The sequence below is a fragment of the Diceros bicornis genome, chromosome 8 (genome assembly GCF_020826845.1).
Source record: "Diceros bicornis minor isolate mBicDic1 chromosome 8, mDicBic1.mat.cur, whole genome shotgun sequence".
In the NCBI taxonomy this organism is placed as follows: Eukaryota; Metazoa; Chordata; class Mammalia; order Perissodactyla; family Rhinocerotidae; genus Diceros; species Diceros bicornis.
In genome coordinates, this window is record NC_080747.1 from 4,158,696 (window position 1) to 4,175,788 (window position 17,093).

A 17,093-nucleotide genomic window follows, 5' to 3' on the forward strand; every position below is an offset into this window, starting at 1 on the left:
CCATGTCTTCTACCCAGGAGGTGTGTCTAGTCCAGTGAGGGAGTCAGATATGCAAATAAACAATCATGGAGTACTGTAAGGGCATGATGTCTAGAGGCTGCTGGGCTGTGATCAGGTATGAGGGATTAGCTGGTAGAAGCAATCGGGAGACAGCGGAAGCTTTGAAATCTGTGATCTTTGATCAGTCTTGTTGGCATCTCATCATTTCTTCATCTCGTCAATGTATTTTTCCAAAGAGGCTTTTTTTCTACATTATTATTATCAAAAGGCCACCATAATCAGAGGAAAAGAGCACAGGGTCAGGATTTTAATGTGATATTAACTAGTGGTGTGCCATCGGCCACGTCTCTAAATTTCCCCTAGGACTAATTTCCTTTTGGTTCATTCATTCATTCGTTTTCTTTAATGAGCATATATGTAGTGCTCATTTTGTGCTTGTTCTGAGTGCTTCGTAAGATGAATTTAATCCTCGTAAAACCCTACACGTTCCCTGCTCTTGTCACCCTCATTTCACAGTTGAGGAAACTGAGGCACGGGGAGGAAGTACCTAGTTCAAGGTCGCGCAGCTATGGTGGGAAGCTGGGGCTCACAGCTGGGCCGTCGGGCTCCAGGCACTACTCTGGGTCACCCCGTCATTTTCTCGTTTGTTCCTTCATTTGCTCAGCCGACGTTTACTGTGTGCTCGGTCCGTGCCAGGTCCTGATCTCCGTGGAGGGGAATAGCGACCATCAAGTCAGCAGAGCAGTCGGATGACACAGTTGTAAGGACCAGATGTGACGGTGTTGTGGAAGTGTTTTGAAAGATACAGAGAACTATACACATTCCAGAGATTATTTTTGAAGTTGCTAGACTCCTCTATTTTCAGATTATAGAATGTTCGCTCTCAGCTGTATTGAAGATTGTAAGTTGCATGCCTCAAAGGGAAATGAATTAAAGGACTGTCCTAATATGCTGTTTTCACTTTTTTAATTTGATTCAAAGAATATTGGTTAATTTGAACTAGTCACTTTTCTGCTTAGTTCAAACCGATCTGTTCTTTTTCTTGTTGAGTTGGCAAAATAACTAGCTTTGAGTTGATTTCACTGAGCTGGATGATTAAACAGCCTTTATGAATTACCTTATCAGCTTGTTTAAACCTGATTTCCTATTGCTGCTTTTTTTTAAGATGCTGACCAGTACAAATATGGCAAGAACCGGGTGGAAGCAGATGCCAAGCGACTGCAGACCAAAGAGGAGGAGCTGCGGAAGAGGAAGGAAGCCCTGCGGAACAGGCTGGCCCAGCTCCGGAAGGAGAGGCGGGACCTGAGGGCTGCCATCGAAGTGAACGCAGGTACACGGGCGTGGGGCTGACCGGCCCCGGGCGCCCGCTTGTGTTAGAGCCTAGATTTCATCCCACTCTGGCCACAGGGTCACTCCATGCAGTGCTTCTTGGAGTCGGGAAGCCCAGGGGAAGCCCAGGCAGGTGGCACGGTGGTGGAATAATGGAACAGGCGGGAGGCCAGGACTGGCCCTCGCCCTGCTCGCGGAGAGGCGTGCCGGGGAGCTGTCTCCCCTCCAGTGCTGATAGCAGAGGTTGCCTGGAGCACAAGCACTATAGCCTCAGGGCTCGGGAGTTTCTGCTCACTGTGTACAGTGAGGCAGTTGGGTTTCTCAGCAGGTGGACAGTCCGTAGGGATAAGTGATATCCACAAGCCCAGGTGACAGGTCTCTGCATGGTGGAAGGAGCCCTCCATTCCCTGGGAAGGGACCAGTCAGGGCAAGACAGTGTCTGAGTTCTTGGAAGGGCTCAAGGGAAGACGCCGGGTTAGTGGAAGCAACCTCCAAAGAGGAGCGAGGAGTAAAGGAGTCGTCGGGAGAACCGAGTCGGGAGCCAGAGGGTATCTGAGGGCTGGGTTTGTTTGTTCTTGCTGTCGGGGGCTGGGTCTATGGTTCCTGGCTCTGGGGACGGAACTGCTCAAATGTAAATTGCCTCAGCTCAGGACTGGTTCTTATCCTAGGGCAAGACCGACTCTTTAGATTTCGATTTTGCTGGCCTTGGGGGGCGGCAGGGAACGCCGATGCAGAGAACCAGGAAGGTCCAGAGGGAAACTCCTGCTTTCAAGTGGCTCACCAGCTGGGGAGGAGTTGGTGTATAAGCACACAAAACAGCTGATCAGCAGTTCGAGCCTTTCCTGACATTGTGGCTAAATGGTTTTTATGAAAGGAAGTGCCTTTGGAGTTTAAGGAATGGGAGGCTAGGTGTAGGCAGAGCAGATCCAAGATGAGGAGGCAAGATGTGACCTGTAGCATCAGGCTGCCTGGGAGGAATCAAATGCTTAGTCAGAGAATTGGGTAGGAGCTTTTAGGTCAGCAAGACAGAAGTAGAATTCCTTCCTTCTGTTGTTTCAAGTTTGCAGGATAGTGAAGATGCAGAAAGATTAGATGAGGTTTTGGCCTCAAAAAAGAGACTCTCACGTGCTGCCAAGCAGTAGACCAGGGCCACGTCCTCACATCGGTTAACCCCTTGGAATCGGTTTTCTTATCTGTCAAGTGGGTACATTACCTGCCTTCCTATGTCACTGTAACACCTTGCAAATAAAACAAATAAGTGAGTGTGCCTTAAAAAACATATGCCGTGTTCTGTAGAGATGCTGGCTGTGTTATAGTTTGACTGCACATCAATAAGATGACTCAGGAATAACTGGCAGAAGAATTAGAACAGAAGAACATGCAGACTTGTCAAGTAAGTGGCACCTTTGGAAGCCAAGTAGATTAAGTTCCCCATTTTTAAATGAGTGTGATGAAGCCCAGACCCAGAACTCCTCAAATTTGTGAGAATCAAGGTCTTGTGCTTCCTGGTCCACAGTCTTCCAGCTGCAGCAAAGGAAGTGATTGGAAAAGGACTTTGTTCCTTTAAAGCACAGCTGAATTTTAAGTTCCGTAGAAAGGATCCAGGGGAGCTCAACCTTAAAGTTCCACAGAGCACCCTTTAGGGGCCCTAAACGTCCTCCGTTATTTTGAAATCCTTGCCTGTGGCTGGAGCAACAGCATTTCTCTGGGCTTTCAGGCAGGAAGACCCAGGTGATTCTGGAAGATAAGTTGAAGAGGCTGGAGGAGGAGTGTAAGCAGAAGGAGATGGAGCGCGTCAACTTGGAGCTGGAGCTGACAGAGGTCAAGGAGAGCCTGAAGAAGGCCCTGGCTGGCGGGATTACTCTGGGGCTGGCCATCGAGCCCAGATCAGGGACGTCGAGTCCACAGGTAACGTCCTGCCGGCTCTCCTAGCAGCTGCGTGGTCGTGGGCGTCCAGAGAAAACACTCATGTTGTTTTCTCCAGGGGCCGCCCGTCGTCCCCTGGCATCAGCACAGGAGATACATAAGTCACGTGTCAGCTTCCAGCACTGTTCTCTGCTGTGTTCAGTTCACTGATGTCAAATGTGCTTTTCTCGTTCTCTGGGCTTTTTAAAAGGTGGTGGAAACACCGAGTCTATTTTCTTCCCCTTTGTGAAGTCTGATTATAATTGGTATAGTTCTTTTTATCTCTTTGGAACCATGTCGTAATTTGATGCCAGTTCATTAGAGAGAAACTTTAATTCAATGCAGCAAACTTTTATAAAATGTCTAGCGTGTCCTGAGAACCGTGCCAGGTGCTGGGGAAACGGAAATGAATGAGCACAGTCTGTATGCTCTTACAATCCAGCAGAACAAATGGAGGTCACTTTTCAGACATGAATTATCACCTTCAGTGATTTACATTCACTCTCATCTGAGAACTTACTGTTGTCTTCTCCACATGGTTGTTCCATCAAATCCTTACTTCCTTGTGAGTCCGATGCGATTGCTTCCATTTAACAAATGAGGGACCTGAGGCCCAGACAGGTACAGTGAACTGCCGGAGAGCACGCAGCTGATTCGGGACAGACCTGAACTGAGCCCCTTCCTTCTCACTGAAGCCCCAGGCGTGCGCCGCCCGCCCGCCCCGCCTTGCAGCACTCCCAGCACTGGCGTTTCAAGTCCTTCTTTCCAAACCCCTTGGCAAAACGCTGAGCCTGGGTGACTCCCCCGCGGCCCCTCCCCACAGTGCTGGGTGAATGTACCGGGAGGATGCGTGGATTTACAGAGGCGTGGCACCTCTGATGTCCAGGCGCCCCCTCACCGTGTCCAGCAGCCCAGCCCCTCGTCTTTGTCACCTCATTCTGCCGGTCTCACAGAGGCTGTCTCAGAACTTCTCCCTCTCCTCCCAGCCCCAGTCTCCTGGCCCTCTCCAGGGGCCACCCCCTCCCTTTCAGAAGAGGCCTCCCCTACTTGCCGAGCGAATTCAAGCAGCAAGGGAGGTGCTCCTGTCACCAAAACCACACCCCTAGCTGTGCCCACGCTTCCTCAGCCACCGCAGAGTAGAGTGTTGGGAAAGCAGGCTCTGTGCTCGAACAGGCCAGGGTGTGAGGTTACTTACCTTCTCTAGGCCTCAGTACTTCCATCTGTAAAACGGGGATGATAATATTGCCTACTGCACAGTGTCATGTATGTAGAAGCTCTTGTCGCAGTGGCTAACCAAAGAAAATGTGTGTTCATTCATTCATGTGTTCATTAGCTCACATACTCATTCATTCATGCGTTCAGCAGATTTTATATATATACGTATGCTGTGCTCCTTCAATGTGTCAGAGACTCTTGTAGGCCCACAGCAGGGAGCGTGATAGATGAGAGTCCCTCTCTTCGTGGAGCTCATATTCCGTGAGGGCAGACAGACAATAAACCATAGTGATGTCAGATGTTGATAAGGCTGTGGAAGCAGCGTGGCGGGCAGGTGCAGTGGGAATTAGAATCCAAGGCCTTTCAGCATCCGACAGCAACTGGGGCCAAGTGCTAGCTGGAGAGAGGAGGTGGCCAGTGTGGGGCAGGGGTCTTTCCTCACTGCATGAGACTTGTGGGCCCTCGTGACGCTCGTCACAGGTGGTCTGGAGGCAGGAAAGCATGTGGACCCCTGGGCCTCTTGACCTCCCTGGAGGGTGTCTGAGGAGCTGCCAGCATCGCCGTCTGGGGTCCAACTGGAGGGGCCAGTTCTGGGCTCTAGGTGCCACCCTCTCCTGACTCCCTCCTATATCTCCAGCTCTCTGCTGGCTTCCTTCAGAGCATTTAAGGTTCTCTACTATGTTCCATCTTAAAAAAGGGGATTCTACCTTGGCCCCACATTCCCCGCCAGTTCCTGTCCTGTGTTTCCCACCTTCCCTTCCAGACTGAACTGCTGGAAACGGTTGTCAGTACCCACAATGTCCAGTTCAGCCCACTCACTTCTCGACTCACTGTGGTTTGGCTCCTCCTGGAAACTGCTTCTGCTGAGGGTGACCTCTAGAAGTCTAAATCCACGGTCCTCACCTCTCCGGTTCAGACGTCTCAGGCCCAGCTAGCTGCCTTCTGTCTGTAGTGACCTCACATCCTCCGGGGTTTTCCCTGTCTCTCGAGAGTCTCCCTCTTGGCCGCCTGTGGTCAGCTTTTCTTTCTTTTGGCCCACATAGCCAAGCTCGTCCTTCTGAAGGTGCAGGGCCGGTTTCTTTGGGCTCCCTGCTCTCAGACCGCAGGGCCTGGCTGCTCCCTCTCTCCCGAGCGCCTCTCCTTGCACCTGGGTTGCCATCCCTTGCCCGGCGTGGCAGCCGTCTGTGTTATTCCCGCGCAGACCACGTCCTCAGCAGAGCGGCGTCAGATGGGTGGTCCCAGAGAAGTGTCGGTGCTGCCCTGCTCAGAGCACAGCCCGGCCTCTCCCAGAGACGACGGTCGTGCCTCTCCTTCTCACCAGCCCCTCCGTCCCGCGCTCTCTCGGGCCAGCGTTGCCTTTTAAAAGCATTCCCATAAAACCAGACCCTGAGTGCAGCAGCTGCTAGGGGTCCGTGGTCGGTAGCCCCAACGGGGATTCTCAGCGACCTATTGTAATGGCAATCGAAACACTGTTCTCCTAAAACGGTGCGTGTGTAACCTAACCTGTGTTTTAAGTTACGGATCCCATAGTAGTAACAGGGAGCGTTTATTCCTCGGAGACTTCGCTTGGGTAGGCACAGCTAATTGCCAACCCTTTTCCTCGAGAGCAGCTCGTAATCTCATAGGGAAGAACCAAGGATGGGGTTCTGGGCAACTGAAGATGCATTTTGTTCCATTTTAAGTCTTCCAGAAAACGTCTTCCTTTGGCATACATAACTGCTGTAAATAGTCGGAAATCCTCAGTATTAGTCAGCTTGGGTCGCCCCCACGACCCCACCCCATATGACTGGATTCGTGAGCTCGTGCTCCACGCTGCCGCTCATCGTGCTCATCAGTGGTTTCTACTGCCTGGGTGTTGCAAGGGCGGCTGCAGATGTAAGAGCTCTTTGAAATTAGAAAGAACTCTACTTTGGAGGCTGCACGATAGGGCGGGAAGAGCCCACATTGAATGCACAAGACGTGGACTGGAATCCCTCCTTCCCCATGTCCCAGCCACAACCAGCAAGTTAGAGCGTCACTCTGAGCCTTAGTCTTTGTATCTGTAAAATGGACGTTTCAAAGGTGCTCTCAAAATTGGGCACTGACTACACGGTGGTCCTTATTATTGTGGTTATTACTTTTTTCTATTTCCAAAACGCATTTTTTTTCTTTAAAATAAACCATTTTTCTGCTGGAAAATACTAATGACCTGGAAGTCATACCTGACCCAGGTCTTCTCTCTCCACTGACAGTCCCCAGTTCCTAGGCACCGGACTCTGGAGAACTCGCCCATGTCCAGCTGTGAGACCAGTGACGCGGAGGGTCCAGTGCCGGTGAACAGTGCGGCCGTCCTGAAGAAGACCCCGCCGGCCGCCGGCAGCTCCCCCTGCCGGGGACACGTGCTTCGGAAGGCCAAGGTGAGTCCCACCCTTCTCGCGTGGACTCAGGAGTCCCACAGGCTCTTCCTCTTCAGGCTTTTGTGGGAGGGTGGGAGGAGCTAAGTTTGTCCTCCTGTTCCTGTGTGGACAGCCTTCTGTTAGATGCCGCCTCATCAACATTTACCAAGTTCTCCCACAGACAGACGCTCCTTTAGCAATCGCCTCCTTTGGGGAGTCAAAGGCCAGAAAGACCGGAACCTTAGAGGCCAGGAGAACCAGCAGCTCGGCTTCTGTCTCAGAAGGGGCAGGCCTCCTGGCTTCTCCTGGCTTGTTTTTTTATTGGTGGAGTAGAGATTGGACCAAGTGACCACTGAGATCCTTTGAAAACAAAGTCCAGGCCTAAGCTCTTCTCCAGTCCCTCCCTGCCCTCAGCCTTACAGATCCGCTCTCTGAGGCTGCGGTAGGAAACCTCTGCGGTCCGTCCTGCAGTATCTTCCAGGCTTCTCATGGGATTAGCCACTAACAATTTTTGATGCTCAACTTAAAAACCTCAGAAAATTTAAAAAACGGTTTCTAGTTTATCAGATCAAACCGCTCTCGACTGCAGTCGCTGAAAGCGTGTCGTACAAAAACCACACTTGGTACAATTACGTTGATTCATCGAGGTGAAGTTAATTTGTCCCGCCGACCGTGGAGCCCAGACGTCCACTCTTCTCTCTCCGGGGCCTCTAGTTGCTGTCATTACTTTTGTTCTCTGGCAGCATTGGAACCCGTTCCAATTGGCTAGAAATACACTATTTTCTGAGGGGGATCTGGTGATAGAGAAGAACATGAGTGCTGCCCACTTGCTGAGCTCCAGTGTGCTCACGGGGAGGGCCCTGATGGCCGTGCTGGTAGACAGCATCCTAGAATGTCTGTCCTTCCCAGCCAGTGCCTTTGACTGAGGGCTGTGTGCGTGGGTAAACGGAGGGAAGAAGAATTACCGTGCATCGTTTCTGTTACTTTTGTTGGCATCCATCAAGTGTTCTTGGTTTGTAACTATTATGCTCATTTATAGAGGAATAGGTTTTGCCTGAGAGATATTTAGCATTGAGCTGTCCAGCAAAGTCGCCCTAATTATTTGCAGATGAGAAAAGCAGTAAAAACTTTTCATTTATTTAGTTTCTTTACTGTCAAAGAAATCAGATTGACAACTATGCAACTCCAACCTCTGAAGGGCTCTGGTTCGTGGGGGCGCTGCACCATCTAGAGACGTGGCGCTTCAGTTCTTGCCGCTTCTTATGATAGATGTAAAACCCGTGGTTACGGCCCGTTCAGATGCACAGCCGGCCAGTGAGACCGGCCCACACTCAGGGGGAAATGGCTCTCCCTGCTCACAGGTCTGGGTAACACCGTGAAAGTGTCCCAGAATCTTGTCCACAGACTCACTAAAAGAGTAGGATTGAGCAGGGATTTTCTGGTATTCCTGAGAACACTGACACGGGACCCACGGCTGGGGGGGTGGTGGTCTGGCCCTTCGGCTCTGGGAGCATTAGCCTACGTGTAGGTGCCTCACACGCGTGGTCTCATCTGCCACCCCACCTTTTTCTGAGGACCAGAAGAGTCTGACTCATTCTGGGCATGAGAAGTGTTTTCCCAGGCAGTATTCCTAAAATAATCCCCAATTCCTGATGAAGGATGCTCTGATGTGAGAGAGCGAGTTCCGGAAAGTCAGATGGTTTCCAGTCACCTGTCATAGGATTTCCTAGCTGAGAAGGGCTTACAAGTGGCCAGGGCACTGGCCTCAGGCCCAGCATTTCTCCCCGGCAGCCTGGGAAGCTGTGTGTTGCGAGCTCCAGAAGCCCGGGCACGATGGCTGCCGTCCTGCGGTCTCAGAGCCGCCGCATGTGAGCCCTTTGCCGGGCATTGAAACATCGTGTGCCTGAAGTGCTCACGTGTGGTTTATTGTGGACGGGAGCTCAGTCTTGGTTTCGTTTCTGCCATGTTTGCTAATGCTGTGTTTTTAACCATTAATTAAGCTTGAACCTTTGATTCTAGAAAAGATAAGAAGTTCTTAAATTTTATACACTGTGCAAAGGTGTGCAGTGTTCTCATGCCCCGTTAATAAAGCCCTGGGAAGACAGTGGGCATCAGGCGTTTGTATCAGACCAGCACCGCCACACATGGTGCCACTGAGGACTGAGGGGGACAGTCCCCGCTTGGTGACCAGGCCTCGTGGTGCCAGGCCCTATGGTGGGGACTTACACACGTGTTCTCCTTTGATTCCCAGTGGCCCTTTGAATTCCTTGGTGGGCCTCACGTTGATCTAATTTCTGGATCACATGGTAACTCTCTTTGATTATTTGAGAAACCACCATGCTGTGTTGCACAGCGGCTGAGAGCCCACACTTTTTAGGTCACAAGCATTAGTGGGTGTGGCCTGACACCTTGCCGTTGTGATCTGTGCACCACTTCTCTGCTTACCTTGTTAGGAGTGGGAGCTGAAGAACGGAACATAGAGGCCTGCAGGACTCTGCGGCTCGACCAGGCGCTGCCCCTCCGGATGCTGACCTGAGCGCAGGAGCTGCCCCGAGGGCTTGGCAGCAGGCCGCCAGGGTTCGTGGTGAGCTGTGACGCCCTCACCCGGACCCGGCTCATGTGTATCCCTTCTACTGTGTAATGGTGCCCTTTACAGAACTTGACTTGTAACACTTGGATTTCCAACTTTATTTGTTAAAAAACAAAAGGGGATGAAAAGGTGTTATAAAAGAATCCTGTGGCAGATGAAGAAGTTACATCTTTTTACCCAGTTGAGTGATTGCTGTAACCAGTTTCAGCACAACTCTGGACTGAAGATGAACGGGGCAGTGGGCCCTGGATGAGACCCGATGGGCAAGCAGGAGCGTGGACTCGAGCGCCTGCTGGGGCCTCTCTGGAGGAGCGTGACCAGTGGGCACTGGGATTGCTCATCTGCCAGGAGGGCCCGGGACTTGTCTCTGCCACGTGAACGCATGAACTTGCGTCTCAGCGGCCCCTCCCCACGTGCCCATCCCCGTTGTCACCTGAGGTAAAGGATGAGAAAATCGTGCTGTGAAGCATTTGTTACCTTTTAATTTTTTTTCTGGACAGATGCTTTTGTCACCAGGACACGAAAAGCTGCCAATATTTTTAAACTTTTAAAAAATTTCTTTTTTATTGTGTGTGGCACTTGGCTCTAAGGGTTTCTCAGAGGTTCTGTATCCTATTTTATGGACGATCTGAACTGCTTTGAAAGGCAGCGGTGTGTTTTTGATCCTTCAGTGACGTGTGTCCTTTCCCCAAATCCAGACCCTTTCTTCCACTGCAGGGCCAGCAGGTTGTCCCCTCACGCGGCGGCCTCACAGGGTCCTGGTTAGACTTACGTTTACAGGACCTGTACTGATTGGGTTGTCACTCCTTTGAAAAGGAAGCAGGTTCTGGAGACTGTGCAGAACATGACATCTTAGAGCAGGGGAAGGGCCCCGCCCCTGCCTCTGGGTGCAAATCGAAGCCGTGGCGGCCGGGGACTCAGGCCGGCTGCTCTCTGTGGCGGCCGGGGACTCAGGCCCGCTGCTCTCTGCACGGTGGGCTGGGGGCGGCTCCTCATCAGTCTTCTTGTTTGCCTGCTCTGTGGCGTTTCTTGGAGCCATCAAACACTAGGCGTGAAGGGGATAGACGGGCTTCCGAGGTGGAGCTAGTTTCTCCCCTGTGGGTCTAAGAACCGGACTAACTCTCCTTTATCTCCGGAGGGACCCTGTCGGGAGTTCTCGGTTGTGGGAAGGGGCAGCCACTGATGAGGACTGAAGTTGGTCCCCAGGAGCGCTCTGCAGACCCATTCACGGGAACAAGCCACACACGTGGAGGGGCCCCTCCTACCGAAACTGAGAACTGCGGTGATGCTGCAGTTTCTTCCCTACCTGGAGCGTCCTTCTTCCCAAATACAGGCGTGGACGGCAGGAGGCAGCCTCCCCATGCCTCCCCCAGGCGCCCTTCCAGCACATCCTGCGTGGCCACGTCTTCCACAGGCCCTCGTGGTGGCGTTCACGTGTGATGTTCTGGTCCCTGAGCCCTGCGGGGGCTGTGTTTGATTTTACTGACTAGGGCAGGACACCAGCCTCCAGTGCACAAGGAAGTTTTACAGCAGGAATTGGAAGCTGTTTCACGGGAGCCCACCTGAAACTTGAATTTATTGCAAAGCCACCTGCCAGGAGCGTTTCTGGTTCGCGGGCGGTCGCCCGGCACCCCACTCGAGAGCTGCCTCCCTCACAGTCGAGCAGCTTGAGGCACAGCCCACCAGCACGTGGGTTTCATACCCCAGGAGATCCAGGTGGGAAGCTGGGAGGGAGGGAGTGAGCCCCTTCCCCTGGGAGGGCCCCTCTGCCTGTGTTCTTCTGTCACTGTAGGAAGCTAGACCACTTTGCATCATATGAAGCTAATTTTCTGTAAAGGGAAGAAAGTTTTATCACCGTAGATTTTTGCTGCCTTCCAGCCAGAGTTTCTCCACTTAGGGCTCGGGGGCCATTCTCATTGTCAGCCACCTTTGCCCAAGTCACCTGCCAGGTTTCGATTGTTATTAAGAAGGAAAGCATGAGTAGCCTGCGTTTTTGACCTGAGCCCGGCGGAGGTGGGCACCGCTGCTCTGGTGGGCGCACCATTAGCCGGGCATCACCTCAGACGGCACCTGACCATCGTCTTCACGGGTCGCGCCCGAGGACACAGCCCGTTGGTGCCAGAGGCAGGATTTGGGCCCTGGTCTGCAGACTCCTGGCATCCATATTTTGTGTTTAAAAAACCCTAGTTTTTAATTCACTCTCATAACCGTAAGCCTTTTAAAGAGGATGGTGAACTTAAACGAAGCCTGTTGTGTCCATGGAGCCATTTAAAAATGGGTCCCGGGGAGACACGGCCGCCAACACTGGGCTCCTGTGCTGGCGTGTGTTCCCCTCAATGTTTTTAGATTTGATCAGAAAGTTAGTTTAAAGCATTTGCTTCAAAATAAGTTATTTATTTGTATATGTTCAATAAATATAGTTGTTAATTTATATCTGTACATATTAGACACACATCAGGCATCTTGTGGGAGTTCTGACAGCGATCTCCTTTTATGACCCTCCCAGAACGTGCCCAGGAGCACGTACCCCCTGGCCCCAGGGCGGCCGAGAGACTTGTGAAGAGGCCGGCTGGGCGGTGAGAGCCCGACCTGGCCCCTCGCTGCCGGGCGCAGGGACGTGGCGCTGGCCCAGTCAGCTTCCTTTAGAAACGTCACCCGTTCCTTTAATAGATGGCCATGTTCACAGAGTGCTTGCCAGACTGTTAACAGGCTCCTGAGCAAACATGAGAGGAGTGTGGTAGCCGCACGGAGGGGCTGGTGTGGGTCACGGGCCTTGCCTTAGGCCCTGAGGCCGGGCTGTCCGCCTTGGGGTTCTGCTTCTGACTATATTTTGGTAAAGTGTCATCAACCTTCAAAATCCCCTCCATTTTTATCTTTTTATAATGTTTTTAATTCACTAACCAACTTTCTGCACAGAAACAAAGCAATGGTCAGAGTGCTCGCGTGTCACCATGGCCTGGGGACAGGTGGGGATGGTCACCCTCCTCCGCCTAGTCTGTAGGCGGGGCCCATCTGTGTGTGTCAGAGAAGCCAGCAGCAGTGGCCTCGCGGCCTCAGGATGGGTCCACTGCGGGGTAACCCGTCTGGGGAGTGGTCCCAGATGCCGGGACTCACCCGTCCAGGTGGGCACTGCCTCCCGCACATGGATCCTTCCGGAGCTCTGCTCTGGGGACCGCCGTGCGTGTGCCACCAGTCTCGTCCCTGCCACTCGTACACCTTAGCGTCGCCAAGCCTGATCTTCTGCCTTGTTCATCTCAGTTGTCCTGGAGTTATTTTTGGCTGTTTCTAAAAACCCCAAACTACTCTGATAGGTTGGAGATTTGATACCTTTTGCAAAGTCTGCTTCAAAAAGTTTGTTTCCTGGGCCCTGAAGGCCACCACCAGGAAGGCGTTTCAGATTGGTTTTAATCGTGGCAACAGTTTAGAACTGGTGTACAGATTTCCAAGGGGAGAGCTCTGAAACTGCAGGTGGGTGCGGGGATTGTGGGCAGACCTATTTGTTTGTGATCACATCTTTTCTTTCGAGAAGAGAATATTAGCTCTGTCAGCACACTGTTTTGGTGTGGCTCACCAGGCCTGGCTCACCAGGCAGTGTCCTCGTGATACACCACATCGTGTGACAGGAGGTGCCAAGGGCGGGCAGCCGGGCCTGTCCTGCCAGAGGAGACGGCGTCTGCTGCTCTGGCGCCCTCTGCGACCCAGCCTGGCCTCGCGCAGCTGGAGGGCTGAGTGCAGGCCAGCGGCGCTGGTCCTGAGAAACAGCCTCTCCTGGAGCTCGGGCCCGGCGGGCTCCACTGACTGCTCCCACGTCTGCAGGCTCGGTGCTGCTCGGTTTACGGAAGGGGCCCGGCGACGGTTAAATGGGAAACCATTGCCTTCCTCTTTTTTTCCATAAAATAACCTTTTTTAATGGGAAAAAAAAAATTTCAAATCATGGCATAGTTTTAAAGAGGGTAATTATTATTTTTTTTTGTATCTGTTATTATTACTGTCTTATTATTATCCCCACTGTGGGCCGGGTTGATACTGTGAAGTAAACTAAAAATAAAGATTTGGTGCCATACACACACAGCATCACAATAAAAGCAGAGTCCCTCTCTGCCGAAGCAGGACAGCCTTCGTTTGTGCCAGAGGGGACCTTCACGCCGAGTTGTTGGCTTCAGATGCATCCTTTTGCCCATCGTTTGTGAAATATTTCCAGTTATGTTCTTCCAGAAAAGCCCAGCTTTTCAGTGTGTATTATCAGGCGTTTCTCCTTGTTGCCATGGAAGATGTTTTCGAAATGGGATCATCCGATCATAATTCTTAGGGATCAGAGGTGTTTGTTTTTTCCTTTTTTTTTTTTTGCTGAGGAAGATCAGCCCTGTGCTAACATCTGCCAATCCTCCTCTTTTTTGCTGAGAAAGACTGGCCCTGGGCTAACATCCGTGCCCATCTTCCTCTACTTTATATGGGACGCCGCCACAGCATGGCTTGACAAGCGGTGCATTGGTTCACGCCTGGGATCCGAACCGGCGAACCCCGGGCCGCCGCAGCGTAGCGCGCACACTTAACCGCTTGTGCCACCGGGCTGGCCCCCCAGAGGTATTTTTAATAAGATAATCTTTGTATTTGATTTTGTAATGAGAAAGGAAATATTAACTTTAAATTTTAACATCAACTTTTAAATTATAGATATTCAGCATTAATTGACCATGGCTATAAGTTGTAAAATGTTTTCATATTGAGAATGTAATTATTTCCTTATTGTATTTTTTAAAAACTAAAGTCATATTTAAAATTCTCTTTGAAAGAAGCAGGCAAGAAACAGAAAAGATTTTTTAAATTAAATATGTTGGCAGTGCCCATTTTAAATGACTGTAAATATATTTTCACTGTGTTTCTCAATGTATTTAATTCATAAAGTAAAAACTTTTACCAAAAGAAACTTGCAATGGAAATATAAGTTTTCAGTCCATCTGCCCCATTTTGTAGCAGCCACACTTGAATCATCGACTGTACTAATTGATTTTTCTACTGTTTGACACGGTGTAGCCCGCAGACTGGCGCCCTTCGGCGTGACCGTTTGTATATTATTAATAAAACCGTACTCTCCACCCAGCCTCCGTGTCTTCCCGACGGGGTTGCCGTGCAGACGGAGGGCCCTCGGTTTCTCGGGGCCGCTCTGCCGGGTGATGGAGGAGGTCTGCTGCCGGTCCCTGGGCAGGTGGGAGGGCGGGCGAGAAGTAACCGGTGAGGGAGGAGGTGCCAGACCGGCTTCGTTTCTATTAACAGGGAGCCTCTTTCATGAAAGAACCACAGTTCACACCATAGTTTGTTTTCTTTTTTTTTTGAGTGGCTTTTAGTCCACAGACCAGAGTATTCAATTGAAGGAACGTTTGTGCACATGCTGAGTGCCAGGCTGTGTACCAGGTGCGGGAATAGGAACGTGTCAGATGTGAGTTGTCTCAGGGAGCTCACACATAGACACAGGTAACCCTGGTGCACTCTGCAGGACGTGCAGAGAGTTCTGGAATTATAGGGAGCTTGCTCACACAGGTAACTCCGGTGCACTCTGAGTGCAGGACTGCGCAGAGAGTTCTGGAATCACAGGAGAGAGCAGCTGCCTGTGAGGCAGTTGGGTAGGGTTTGAAGGGGGTGGGTATTTGAGCCAGGTCACGGTGCTTAAATAGGAGTTCAGCAAAGAGAGCGGCAAGGGAAGACGGTCCTCTTGGAGGCACCAGCAGGAGCAGAGGGGTGGGTGGTGAGAACGTGAGCCGCTCGGGCAAAGGCAGGCAGCAGTGCGGCTGGAACAGGCGCCTGGGGGGAGGAAGACGGAAGGTGGGTCCGGAACAGCAGTTGGAGTCAGACTGGAGGGCCTCGTGCGTCCAAGGCTTCCCATGGGAGGGATGGCCAGACTTCTGTCTAGAAAGACCACTGCCCACCGGGATGAGAAGGAATCAGGTGACGAGGAGCCCGAGGCAGGCCTGTGCGGCCCCTCGGTCGCAGGCCGGGGGAGCAGAAACGCCGCCCGCACGTGTGCCGGGGCTGCCACAGGTGCGCGTGCCCGCGGACGAGGAAGCCGCACACAGGCTGGCGTTCCCCCAGAGCTCCCCCTGAGCTGGCCCGCTCACAGTGCTTACAGCTGGGCTGACCCGTCGCCGGACGTGAGGCCGGAGGGGCAGTAGCTGGGCGAGGGCCGCGTGGAGATGGAGGTGGGGATGGGCCCTGCAGGATTTGAAGCCGGGACATCTGCTCAGCAAGCGGGAGAGGCCAGGTCTGATCACTGGAGAAGGTGTGGCCTGGAGCCCGGTGCACGGGTGTGTCTGTGGGACCCAGGGACATCCTGGGGACAAATTGCCCACCCAGACCTACCTTTCAAAGGTCTGGTGCCAGATGACCCAGGGGAGCCTTCACCCCAGTTCTCTGCTCCCTGCAGTGTGGGGTGGGGTGGCGGCTGGTCCTGTCACAGATAATGCAGGGCCCCCTCTATTGCCAGCATGAAGGAAGCGCACTGAAGGGGGCCATGAGAGGAGCTCCCCCTCGACCTTAGATGACGGGGAGTCTCTCCGCGCCTCCTGCCCTCAGAGCGGCGTCCGCTGCGCACAGTCCCAGGAGCACGGTCTTCCCCGTGCACCGTGCCATTCAGTGTGGGTCACCATCTCCCTGGGGCCCCGGTGAGGCTTTATTAAACCGTTTGTAATGTGCTCGTCCCTGGGTCTTGAGCACGGGTCCCGGCCCCGTGGGCTGCAGAATGATGGGGCAGTGCCTCTTCAATTTATTCTAAAACTTAGCCCGGGACACCACAGCTCCTGGCTTTGCTTCTCAGAACCACGGCAATGACTCGGGAACATTCATCATGTGAGTTATAATTTTGGGAGCAGGCGACACAAAGCCCCCCAGCATAAATCAGGAGCCCAGCTCCTTAATGGGAAGCAGGGAAAACATCAGCGCATGTCTGTGATCCAGAAATTTTATGACGGAAACTTCATCGGTTTTATGATGCTGTTAAAAATGGCCATCTTTTCCTCCAAAGGGACCAATTAGTCAGACAATGGGATAGGAGACGAGGCCGGGGTGAGGACTCAGTGAAACGGTCAGGCGTACTCACCCCTTTACCTGGGGGCTAGTTCAAGCTGCTCCTGGAGGCTGCGAGGCTTGGTCTATCCTGGAACCCTCCCCGGCGCGGGGCCCGCGCAGAGCTGAGAGCTGTTCCTTCCTCTGGCGGCCTTTGGCGTGAGGGCTGCCCCAGGTTCTAAGTGCGTCTTTTTATTCTGGGGCTTTCACACTCGGGACCTCGCTGACCCTGGAGGGTCTCAGAGCCAATTCCTAGAGTTGGTGAAGGACAGCCTGCGAGCACCCCTTTCATGTGAAACCAACCAGTCTAGAGCCACACCCCACCTCCCTTTGCGGGGTTCTCACAGGGCTCTCCCACTCCGGGCCACTGTCCCCTGCCCTAACCCCCGAGGGCAGGTCCCAGACAACGGGGGACAGTCCCTCTGCTCCAAAGCCGCTGACATGATTCAGACTGGCCAATCCTAAGCCTGCTCACCCTGCCTCCCTGCTCCTTCCTTCGGAAACCACAGGAAAGGGTCTTGCCCCCAGTTCCCCCGGGCAGCTCTGGTGCTTCCCCATGTGGCCTGGCATGGCATGGCGTGGGCGTGGCATGGCATGGTGTGGCCGCGTGTGGCGTGCCCTCT

At 52.6% G+C, this 17,093-nt stretch overlaps 1 protein-coding gene across 7 annotated transcripts in view; it reads left to right on the forward strand.

Moving 5' to 3' along the window:
- AFAP1 (actin filament associated protein 1) overlaps positions 1-10,344 on the forward strand; it is a 157,604-nt gene extending 147,260 nt beyond the window's left edge. For all 7 annotated transcript variants that reach the window (XM_058546661.1, XM_058546663.1, XM_058546660.1 and 4 more), the window contains 4 exons: positions 1,166-1,330; positions 3,047-3,237; positions 6,681-6,845; positions 9,278-10,344. In XM_058546661.1, coding sequence (XP_058402644.1) covers positions 1,166-1,330; positions 3,047-3,237; positions 6,681-6,845; positions 9,278-9,304 — 548 coding nt within the window. In that variant the 3' untranslated portion in view covers positions 9,305-10,344. The remainder of the gene's footprint in view (positions 1-1,165; positions 1,331-3,046; positions 3,238-6,680; positions 6,846-9,277) is intronic.
- The last annotated feature ends 6,749 nt before the right edge of the window (positions 10,345-17,093 follow it).